Below are 11759 nucleotides of genomic sequence, written 5' to 3' on the forward strand. Positions count from 1 at the left end.
ATTCTCCTTAGCTGAAAACATGTTTAGCCTTTGTTCATCACCATCTTTTAGAAGATGCTCATTTTATGTTCCTTTTTTTCCCTGCTTAAGTCTACACAAGACTTCCTTGAGTTGTAAATGCTTCTTCTCTTTTATGTTGCAGTATTACATGCATGCCAGGCACTTAGCCCTCAGCAGAACATTTCCAGATAAATTTGAGATGGAACCAAGTGCTCCACCAAAGGTAAAGTCTGCTTTTGGAGAGGAGTTTGTCTTCATTTTAGCTACTTTACAAAGAGAGGGAGAAAGTGTATGTGGGTGTGTGTGCATGTGTGTGTGAAAGAAAGAGAGAAAAGAGAGTTAGCAAGCTTTAACTGAAGGTAAGTAGGAATTCATAGTTAAAAGTTCAACAAGTCATAGACCCAGGCTCCAGTCAGGAGTTGTGCAAACGCTTGGGGTTCCAGATACGATACAGGAACAGTTCTTCAGGTGATTTATTGATAGAGTGACCTGGATGGGATTTTGCCACTTTAGACCAGCTAAGAAACTGGCCCTTGAAATCCCTATTAGAAGAGTGGCAGCTACTAATTTTGCTTCTGATAAATGCTGTGGTTCTGCACAAGCCAAACAGAAGGGGAGCTGTGAAAGGATGTTCTAGGGAAAATGAGGCAAAACATTGCTTTCATCTAAACATGGTATGTGAGGAGGAGACTGTGGCTGGAGCTGCAAAGGATCAGTTTAAAGGCACATCTTCAAACACTTCTTTCATAGTGCATATTAACGCTGATTAAAGAAGGGAAGCTGTTCAGATTGAATATAAGAACCACGTTATTTGAAACCAAACCTCCAGACACCAGCTCATTTTTCTTTTTTAAATAAGGAGGAGAAAGAAGGCTCAGACCAAAACCCCTTACTTCGTTCTGCTTTTGCAGATATTGGCATTATAACTAGAAAAGTGTTTTAAAACTTCAGACTGAATTGTGCATTTCAATAAGCAGATTCTCACTACAGAGTACAGAAGGATTTAATGTTTTGTTGATGGTCTTAAGGCTCAATAAAGATACCCATATGTTGCAAAAAGCAGTGCTGGAAGGGCAACATATTGTTTATGGCATGGGCTAAAGATCACTGTCATACAAGCGTGTACTTAGTGGTAGAGAAGGACTGAGGGGTTCTGGGTTCAAAGGAGTTGAATTTTGGAATGCAGAGTAGGTCTAGCTTACATCCCACAATTGGTTTCCTTTGAAGAGTTGATAGCCTTAAATTGCTGTATACAACTGGTTGAGGAACACTGCGATAATATACATACCTTGCTTCTCTCTCTGCCAGACGGAAGGTTTCAGATACCCCAGGCCTTCATCAGTGCCACCATCTCCTTCTGTCTCTCAGCATTCCAGCCCTCACCATAGTGAAGATGAAGATGAGGATGAAAGATATGATGAGGATGAGGAAGCCGAAAGGGACAGGCAAAACATCAAGTCTCCCTTCTCCCTCGGAGTATTGCCACAAGGAAAAAAGAAGCAGCATGGAGAATACAGGAACTGAATTTGTTGCCCTCACCCTGGCAGGGTCTCTCCATCCGTTCAACAGTTTCTCCTGTAGGCTTGGCAAACTTTGTATCAAGGACAGGGTGATATAATTAGGGGAATCTTAAATGTTACTTGAGCCACACTGTTGGAAACCCTAATATTTCACCTTGAAAGTAGTTTAAATGACAATTCTTCTGTGCCCCTTTGAGGTAGAAGGGATTTCTCAAGCTTAAACCTAGAGAATGTGACAATGCCCTCAGAAGCTTATACAATCTGCAGATCATACCTTTGTCTACATAATCATCTATATTAATCATAGTCTATGCCAGTAGCTTCAATATGGGTGTCCCAAATGTATTCCCACTTCATTTATGTTTCCCCTTTTCCCCTCCTAAACTAACAGGAACTTTAAGACAGAGCTCAAAAAATTTAGAGAAAAAAGTGTTACACTGGGGCAACCTTGGCAGGGATAAAAAAAGAAACACTGAAAAGAAAATGGTCTTTCTTTTTCCTGATGCTGTTTATTGTAAGCTTACATCATTTAAAACATTTTTTTACAACACACAAGTGTCTTGATCCAGTGGTAAAACATACTTCCTGTGGAATAATATAAAGTCTTATGCAGCGGGCACTGGAATTTTAGAGGCAAATGAAGTCATCTTTCTGAAGTCGTTTAGACCCACAATAAACAGCAGACCGTTTATTTTCTGATTCCTCTGGTATGTCTCTTTTATTGTTTTCATCTTTTCTCTGATTCTATGTTTGTTAATAAACTAGTTTGGGAGGAAATTAATGTGATTTGGTTACAGATAATGAAAAAATTTCCTTACGTAACACCTTCCCCTGCAGACAAACCTACATACCGTAGAGCAATGTGAGATTAAAAGATGAGTAAATCTAGTTCTTCCCATTGCCCCACTGGCCCGTCATGTATTTCACTTCTTCTGGAAGAGATCTAATTGTAACAAATAATGCTAAAAGAATTCCAAGAACACATCTGCTCCACAGACATAATTTCAAAAAGCACCTGGAAATTTGAAGTGCTTAGGGAATAATTGAACCTCACAATGAGAACTAGACATTTGCCTTACAGAAAGCTTTCAAAAGTATTTCAATTCCTAGAGGTGCAGAGAGGGTCTGAACATGCTCTTCAGAAGTAGATTGTGACATGAAGAAGGAGATTCATCTTTTATTTTAGAAATTTGTGCATCAAGAATTTCTCATGCTGCTGAAGAAAAGATATTTCCAGGAATTGATTCAGCCTGTTCTTCAGCAGGTAGGACGATACAGCCTTTGGAGGTATTTATCTTCACTGTCAACCCCCCAGGGAGCCTTGATGTCCAGCTTTGATTAGACATTTACCTTTCAAACACTTAACCAACATTTGATGACATGGTTCTTACTATAGAACATATAGAATAAAAGTGATTAGGTGCCTATTTGTATTTTCAGCTACCTAAAATTAGTTTCAAAACTGGGCTTTCATTCTTAAGCTGATTTGGATACCTGAAAGTATAACTATTCTCAGAAAACAGGTTCAGGTTTTTGTGGCAAAAAATGAATTGGATTTAAAAGCAGTCAGTATTTTTTAGCCATTTTAATAGTAATTAAAACAATGAGTAGTTATTTTTCATATGAAAGTCGTGAAAGCGAAGATAGTGCAAATAGTTTTCCTTCGTACAGTTTCCTAGTAGAGAACAACTGCATTTTGTGAGTTCAGAAATGTATATTCTTCCCCAAAGTGCTTTTAATCAAAGTTGCCCTGCAGAGTCAAATAATGTAATGGCTGAGAGTCCCAAGAAAATAACATTTAAAGGGCATATTGCTTGTATTTCGATGCACTGTTGTACTGAAGAAAAGCATTTCACCCCAAATTCCAGCACTTCCTTCCTTTGCCTAAGAATGTCCTAGTGACCACAAACTGGTGAACATCTGTTTATCATCATTCCAGACCCAGCTTTGTTGCAGTGCTCAAAAATGTGATCACTACACCCATTTTGTAAATATTACTAAACGGTGGAGGCATGGCACAGGCAATATGTAAAGTGGAAAGGTTTTACTAGGGTTGCATTAAGACAGCTACACTTGTTCTTTCTGGACAAGTTCCAGAGGGCAAAAATAAGCAACATGTATGATCCAGGCCGCCGGTTCTCTTAGATGGGCTTATCGTGTTTGAATTCCCTGGGAAGAGTAGAGAGCTCCTGTGACATCTGGCACAAACCCAGCTGTGTTTGTTTCAGCACGCTCACAGGCTTTGAGCATCTGCCTGGTGACAGAAAGTGACAAGCTTCTGAGATCTGACTAACGTGAATACTGTGCTCATTCTTCTCAGGAATGGCCCTGCAGTGACCAGTGACCTCTGCCTCGTGCCTCTGGGCTTATTTTAGCTGTGCCTTGAATGCCAGGACCAGCCGTCAGTAGCAGGGCGATTTAACCGCAGCAAAACACTTCTGCCTGTTGAATTTGGAGTGAGAGGGTCTGGCTTTTCATCAGTCAAGGTGACAGATTGCCTGACTCAAATGCCACACATTTCTGTCAGTGACTGACATCTGGCAAGCTCGGTAGCAGCTATCTGCTACACCAGCAATTATCTGTTAGATTGAAAACTTTAGGGTTTCACGAACAGCTCATCAACAAGGCAGAATGTTTGTTCTATTTTGTGATATTTGTAAAGAATTGCTTAAGACAGTGATCTCAGATTAGGAATACATACAAAAATCAGTTGACTGAGCATGTGATTAGTACCCTTTTTGTATCTCTGGGACATTTAGAGTATTATGAATTTCTTGAAACTGATAAAGCAAAGGATGTGTATGTCTTCTACTTTTTGCCTGAGCACTGACTGATCTTACTGTAAAATATGCTGAAAAAAACAACTTAGGTGCACCTGAGCTTTTCAGAGTATGCTTGAAACAAAGAACAATTAAATGAATGAAAATATTCTGGTGAATACCATTGGTTTTTAGATGACATTCATAATGAATACACTCTGTCATACAACATATACTGCTATTGAAAGATGTATCAGTGGTTAAAAAAGAACAAGCAAGGGCAATTTTGATTTCTGCAGTTATGTTCCTCCATGAAATGATACAGATTATAAACAATTACTGGGAGTGCCTACAGTCCCATGACAGAAATTAATTCTTCTATTCCTTGAGCTGCATTTGTTTGTGTCGAGGAGAAGCAACATCATAGTTAGTGCGAGTTAACAAAATTAGTTAGCAATGTCATGAGAAAGATCAGAGGAAAGCAGCATTAAAAGATGAAGAGCACAACTAGGGTTAAGGGTTAAAAAAAAAAAAACATAGTTGCTTGCACACAAGAACCACGTGGCTACTTTTTAATTACATGAGAACTACAGAGGGCTTTCGAGTAAGACCACGAAACTACATAAATAATGTTAAATATATCCTTATCATCATGGAATGATAATCAACCAATTTATAGTTCATTCCAGTTTTGCAACTCAAAAACCAGGCCGACAAAACAGTACAATAGCAATAAAATTAATATTCTGTGTGCCTGCAGTCATGTATGACACCAGATTTGTACCTAGAACACCACCACCAGCTCTGGCAGTGCTGCAGCTCCTCACAGCAGGGTCTGTGTGCTGCTGTCATTAATGAGGGCCTGACCCAGTAAGACCTGTCCCCATACTGTCTTTACGTGGTGGGACTTGCTCACTGGGATTGTTCAGAGTATATATTTCTGCATGTGTGTAACTGGGGCAGCACAGAGGTCTAGGTAAGTGCTGTTACCTATTCTCTGTGGTCACAGATACCTGCACACACACAAAAGAATCATCTGCTTTGCAGTCAGAGAGATCTGGATTGTTTTAATATCTCACTGTCTTTATTGACCATCAGTATCTTGCAGGGCTAGCAGTGAAGTGGTGAAGGAATCTAATTTTATTGGAGATGAAAAGGCTTCCATATACAGTTGGATGGAAGGTGGTAAAGGGTTTCCCAAAGACTACTGAAAAATTGTTTTTAATGAAGTAGTTGTCCAGAAAGACAGCTTTATTCATCTTTTCAGATAAGATGGTACAGTGTATTTTAAATTTTGTGTGGCACACACAAAGCGGTCTAAACAAGACAGAAAATTCACAAATAATTTCCTTATTTGAACTAGTAACGTTTATTCAGTTTGCATTCAAAATGTCACAGTAAGTATATATGTCGCCCTTTGGGAACTTAAGTGAGAATGGATGAAATACTGTTTTACACAAATCATGATTTCAGGGTATAAGCAATACAAATGTTAAAGAAATCTGAAATATTTCACCAATTTGATAGAGTATCTGTCAAGTGGACAGGGTGATCTCTGTTTTCTTCTTCAGCTGTAAGGCAAGACACAATGGGGAAAAATAAGCTGTAGATAAAGGAAAGTTCAGGAATGTCTTAGTGCAAGACACAATTTTTTTCATGCAGAAGAAAATAATGTATTTGTTCTTTATTTGCACGTTTCTCTCAGTCAAGTGGATTCTAAAATCACATAAAAGTGATCTTCTGAAAGTGCAGGGCTTACCCAGGTTCGACTGTGTTGTTCTTCACTACTGCAATGATGGCAATGCTTTTACACAGATTGTTTTTCAAATGAGCTGCCAGTTCTGCTTAGCTCTCTCAGATATGTCACCTGTTTTCTTAGAGGGCTGTTGCTGTCCACAGTCTCCTGTGCAATAGCAACAGCAGGCAGGAAAATGCCACTAAAATCCATTAATTGTGAACTTCAGAGGATTTCCTCTTACTGTTAGCACACAAATGACACTCACTGTTTTATCTTTAGAACTTCGCATGGGTTTTGTCCAAAGCACTATGTTTATTTTTAATTCTGCATTTCTCAGTCAAAATGCCACTGAATTTTTGAGATTAGCAGAGTTCTGCCAGGGCAGGGAAGAGAAAGCTGAGCATGCTATGTGGTATACAGTGGGAGATTTTAGGAAGTGAAGAAGACTCCTGTGATTCCAGTATATCTATACATACACCAGGTAAGTTCTGTCAGGTGTTTCTCACACCTTCTTTTCATTTCAGGAAAGCTACAAACTTTAGATCGCTAAGGAGAGGTGATATCACAGCAATGGCAAGGCAGTTATTTACTACACACTGTTGATGATGTCAAAAGCGACTAGGCAGTAATAGGGCTATCTTAGCAGTAAACTATGTCAAAGGTACAAAACTTCCTCGTATTTTACTAGGGTTTTACTTTACATTTCCTAATTCAAGTAAAGCACTTTTTCTTCCTGTCATGATGGCAGAAATTAAGAGTCTGAATGAGGAACTCACAACCAGGACAAGAAGAGACAAAGGTAGCTTCTGGCCACCTTCTGCTCCTCCCTGCCCTGAACCAAAGAGGGGAAGAGCATAACTTAGATGACTTAGGGCTCTTATGTGCTACAACAGCCTCCCTGGCACCCAGGGTCCTGAGCACAGCACAGAGTCTCCACAGCACTGCAGGGTGTATCCTCCTTTTACAAGCTCCGTGTCCCCAGCTCCATTTCCAAAAAAGTATTCTATGTACCTGAAGAGGGGAAAGGTAGAAAGACAGAGGACATGGACAGCATAGATGGGGGTCTCAGCCTGGTGAGCTGTATGTTTGTGTCAGATGATGGGGGCTTCAGGGTAATGGCTTTGCAGAAGAGCTGGTCTAGGGAGGAAAGGTGAACTATACCAGGGTGAGGGAGCTGGGGAACACAGGGCAGGGGTCCTTTACATAAGGAGGTGCAATATGCATGATGGAGATGAGGAAACATCAGTTATTTAGCTGGGTTTTACTGTGGGGTGTTGTGAAAGAGAGATGTGGGTTCTGAGGTTCTGAAGTGAGAAATGGAAGCACGTAGCAGGTGGTGAGGGGACAGAGACGGGAGGGTTAGACAGTATCTTTGGGGGACTGGGAACACATTAATGAGTTTTGGGATTTTTCAGGATATTCCAGGGATCTGGCTCTAAATGTCATTGGGACCCCTTGTCAGCTGTGTCAGCAACAGAGCTCTCAGGAGCCTGATGTCAATCTCACAGCTCCCCTGCTGGGGCTTTTCAGTATTCTTTTAAGCCTTTCCACCAGGATGTAAGAGCCAGTGGAGGAATGAACATTTCATAAGCAAACAATATTGTGCAGAAAAAGGAGGCCCAATAGAGTTTTGTTTTGGTAAATTCAATTCAAAATAATCATTCACTTGAATCTAAACTAATAAAAATCTGAAAAGCAAATTAGAAGCCAAATATACAATACTTTACCTACTATAATTTATCTGAATCATGTTCTAATCTGTGTAAATGCACCTCCTAATACAATACACTCTGTGTAAATATACACTCCAACACAATGCACACTGTGGAATCACACCTCATTTCAAACCAGGATTTTTAGATCAATTTACTAAATTGTTAGTAGATTAAATATGGAGAAACCCTGTTAAAAAAAGTCAGGGTAAGACAAAACATGCATTTACCTTCTTCTCGTGCTTTTCTGAAGGAACTAAGGAACAGTGCTGCAGATTCAGAAAGAGATAAAGGATTTGTGTTTTGGCTGCGTGTTTCTAGAATAATAAAATCAGAGAAGCATGGTTTGTTAGTGTTCACTAGCATCTATTTATTTTGTTCTTTGCTTTTTATCTCTACTACTAGAGACTCAAAGGGAAAACAAATAGTTGTCTCTTTCTCTATATAGTATTCATTCTGCTCAAATTCAGCCTGATAAATATCTAGTACAGAAGAGCCTAACAATCTTTTTAAAAGGAGACTGTTTTAAAGTCTCTTTGAAAGGAAAAGAACATTTTCTTTTTCCATATGTTCCTTACTTTGCTACAACACCCTGTTTTCTCCAGAAACATTGTCTAGCATGGATTAATGTTGTCTACTTTTGTCATTTGTCAGTTCAGCACAATTGATAAATTGATTTGAATTTTTTCCAGAGGAAAAAGAAAGTTAAAGACACTGATAATAATCTCATTTAACAGCCAGGTCAGTCTGGAACACCACTTATGTAAATGAAGTCACACAGGTGCACAAGAAAGTCAGACAGTGTTTATCATGTGCTTCTCAGAACAAAGGAACCAACAAAAGGGAATTCAACAAATACCCTCCTGTTTCCACATATTTCTCCCATAAAGACTGATACATTACACATACCTGCGCACATGTACTTACCAAGCTGCATTCTGTCATACAGATCCTTTCGCTGGCTCTCATCTGAGATGAATCGACGTCCCTCTACAAAAGCCATAGGAAAAAGGTGAAAACAACCTCTCATATCTGTTGTAATTTCGACTTTGCAATCCCTAAAGCGGTCTTTTCAAAATACAAAATTACAGCGATGCTTCCACAAATGCAAAATGGGAGGCATAAGTCCATCCTGGGGTCTTTCCAAATCAGCAACAGCCCATCCTGAACTGGAACACTCAAGACATACTTCATTCCATAGAACTGGTGTTGCAGCACTTTTCATTCTTGTATTAACCTATTGTAGTAACTGTATGTAGGAAGGAATTTACTGTGTTTTCCTCACACTTCCCTCAACTCTTGTGCAGTCAAGAGCCTTCAGTCTCTTTGCTGGACTATAAAGTATTTCCTTTTTAAGGGATATTTCTATGAAGAAAACCTTGAATAATATATCTCATTACTCCCTATGCATTTTTTTTTAATTTATTATTCTGTTAAATTTTGTGGGTTTGCATCAAAGGACAAAATCTCTCTTTGGCTCTAAATTTTGTCTTTATATTTAATGCTGCTTTAACTCTAGTCTAACAATAGAAACTCAAAAGGTCATTTTCAGAACCTTAGCATCACAATATTGATAACACTGACATCCAAGTTCTCCTCAGAAGAGTTTGCCTGTGGTCTTAATACCAATTCTAACGCAAGATGTTGTAATAGGAATGCGTGTTCTCCTATGGCTTGAGGAGATGTTTTAATAAAGCCTGAGTGAGAAAAAGGAATGATAACTATACCCCGTGTGTCTTCAACTCCCTTCAAGGTTATTTCAGATGAGGATACTCCTTTCCCTATAGGGTCTACAATCAAGCTTCAAACTCTATACATTTTCAGTACTTTGTTTTCCTTTTTTTCTTCCAACACTTGTTTTCTTCAATTTGATTTCCTTAAAAGAGCCAATAACAATACTGACAATGCCACTGTTTCAGAGACGACAAATAACAATTAGCACATTCCTGTAGGCCTCAGAATTTCTGCCTCCATGGGTGTGGAGCCAAGCAAGTTAGGAATAATACAGTGGCAGAGAAAGTTATCTCCCCAAAATGGAAAGAACTTATGACTTACGTGCACCCTTCAAATAGAGCATAGCCTGAGGAGTCCAGTTTCTCCTTTGGAAATGAGCCTTTTTTCCAAAAAAAAAAAGGAGAAAAGACATACATCAATGTTGCATGCCATTACTAACTGGTACAAATACTTAAACAACACCAACCTGTGAGGTTCATGCGTGCTGCACATTCAGCCTGAGCGAGCTGTTTACCTGAGGTGTGCTCCAGGAGAAGGACAGGAAGGACGCTGCCAAGAACAGTGCCATTGTGGGGGCTGTTAGTTTGCGCAGTCCCTGTGCACAACAAAGAACCGTGACATGCAGGAAAAGCCTTCCAGATCTGTAGATCCTCTCAACTTAAAATCTAAATGTGAGCGTATTTCCAGTCCCTCCTTTTTCCCTGTCTTGCTGGCAAGCCTCCTCTTGCTCAGTGGATATTTCAGCTTCAATACAGTCATCTGATGGGAGGATGAGTGTCAAATCAAACATACTTCATTCTCTTTGCTCATATTCATTATAGGGTTCCATACTGGTGAGAACTGCCATTGAGGCAAGCACATTTAGTGCTTCTATTTACAAGGGCATTAGATCCTCCAGAAATGAGAGTAATTTACAAACTGAGGGGGAAAGACATTATAAAGTATATATTGATTTAACCAAATCTTGAATGCTAGAGTTCGGCCAACACACAAATGTAGCGGACTTGCCATCCCAACCAACGAACCAACCAACCAAGCAACCAGGAGAACGGATCACTACTTCCTCAGGAAAATAAAGTTTTTAAACTTAACATCCTATTTGCATCAACTGTGATCACACACATGTCACGAGAGGGGTTTGATTCTTGGAGTTTGTTCGCTGATGCAGCACATGCAAATGAAATCATTGAGCATGAATCCTCTGTGAACAAGTTGTATCTCTCTTTATTCGCACAGACCAAATTGTTATTCATGCACTGATAACAGTGATGGGCAACAGACAGCATTTAATGTTATGATTTGCAGTGGTTTGTTTCATCCTCTTTTTGAGAGCACATTGTGCTATATATATATATTTTTTTTTCAATGCAGTTGTTTCAAGCCCACTGAATAGAAGTACGTGTATATTCCTCTCAGATTATTTTAAAGTTAGAATTATTAATCCCCCCTCCAGTTCCTGAATATTATACTCACATGAAAAAGTATAAATTGCAAGCTAAATGTTTCCCACATACCAAAAGAATGTCACTCACCTTCATACTTAGTTCAGTGGCAAATCTTCAGTCTTCTTTTCTTGGGATAATGTCTCCCACAGGTTTGAGGGTCCCTTTTTAAATCTTCGGAGTGAAGGTACCCTCCCCTTCTGTGGTAGGATGGAGGAGTCTAAAGGGATCTCTTGTCAACCCTGTAGATGGAGAAGTAGAAGGTCTGATGACTCCTGAGGGAAACCTGTAGACTTGCAGGAAGTCAGAGAAATGATTGAAAGATGGATACACTTGGAGATGCACCCCATTAGCCAGGTGAATATCTTCTGAATGCATGAGCATCAGCCCTGTGCATTTGCAGTACGTCATTTGTCTTGCTAGATGATCGATAACCACAGCCAGAAGCAGGTATTAATATGGATGATGAGTGTTTACCTAGAATAATCTAACATATATCAGATTGCTATCCACTGTGGGAGCTGGAAAAGTTAGCAAACTACTCTCCAGTCATAATATACTGTCATCAAGAAAAAAGTGACTTATCCAGTGTTGGTATCTTGAGGTTATTCCTAGTACACCTTTAGAAGATGCAGCTTCTTGTTTGATTCTCTAATGATCTCTTGTATCTAGGTTTCTTATACAAAAATAAAAATACAAAGCTGAGTAACAAACCACTAAAAAAATCCCCAACCCCTCGTAGTCAGAAACACTCTTCTGTCTCATGGATTGGCTGGAGTAAAAGTCCAGATCATGGGCTTGAATAGGTCAAATGGTGGAGCAGTAAACAGAAGAAAGGCAGAAAGCGGGAATCA

General features: G+C 39.4%; 2 protein-coding genes across 2 annotated transcripts in view; one reads left to right on the forward strand and one right to left on the reverse strand.

Annotated features, from left to right (window-relative positions):
- The window catches only part of GYS2 (glycogen synthase 2), a 42375-nt gene extending 40156 nt beyond the window's left edge, over positions 1-2219 (forward strand). The window contains exons 15-16 of the mRNA XM_065845869.2: positions 143-223; positions 1309-2219. Of these exons, the coding sequence (XP_065701941.1) occupies positions 143-223; positions 1309-1524 (297 nt within the window). The 3' untranslated portion in view covers positions 1525-2219. The remainder of the gene's footprint in view (positions 1-142; positions 224-1308) is intronic.
- Positions 2220-5698: 3479 nt separating this feature from the next.
- Positions 5699-10474, reverse strand: SPX (spexin hormone). Its single transcript, XM_065834983.2, has 6 exons — positions 10429-10474; positions 9978-10060; positions 9785-9842; positions 8657-8719; positions 7960-8046; positions 5699-5850 (listed from the first exon to the last, which is right to left on the reverse strand). The coding sequence occupies exons 1-6, from the start codon at positions 10472-10474 to the stop codon at positions 5792-5794; spliced, it is 396 nt and encodes a 131-aa protein (XP_065691055.2). The 3' UTR covers positions 5699-5791.
- Positions 10475-11759: the final 1285 nt, after the last annotated feature.

The sequence above is a fragment of the Patagioenas fasciata genome, chromosome 1 (assembly GCF_037038585.1).
Source record: "Patagioenas fasciata isolate bPatFas1 chromosome 1, bPatFas1.hap1, whole genome shotgun sequence".
Taxonomy (NCBI): Eukaryota; Metazoa; Chordata; class Aves; order Columbiformes; family Columbidae; genus Patagioenas; species Patagioenas fasciata.

Excerpts from the sequence above, each read along its gene's own strand:
- SPX (XM_065834983.2), bottom strand. The coding sequence starts at position 10,474 with ATGGCAAGTCCGCTACATTTGTGTGTTGGCCGAACTCTAGCATTCA. Across the intron at positions 9,843-9,977 it reads TCTCCTGGAGCACACCTCAG|GCTCATTTCCAAAGGAGAAA; the intron begins GTAAACAGCTCG and ends TTTGGAAAAAAG. Across the intron at positions 8,720-9,784 it reads GCTCTATTTGAAGGGTGCAC|AGGGACGTCGATTCATCTCA; the intron begins GTAAGTCATAAG and ends TGGCTTTTGTAG.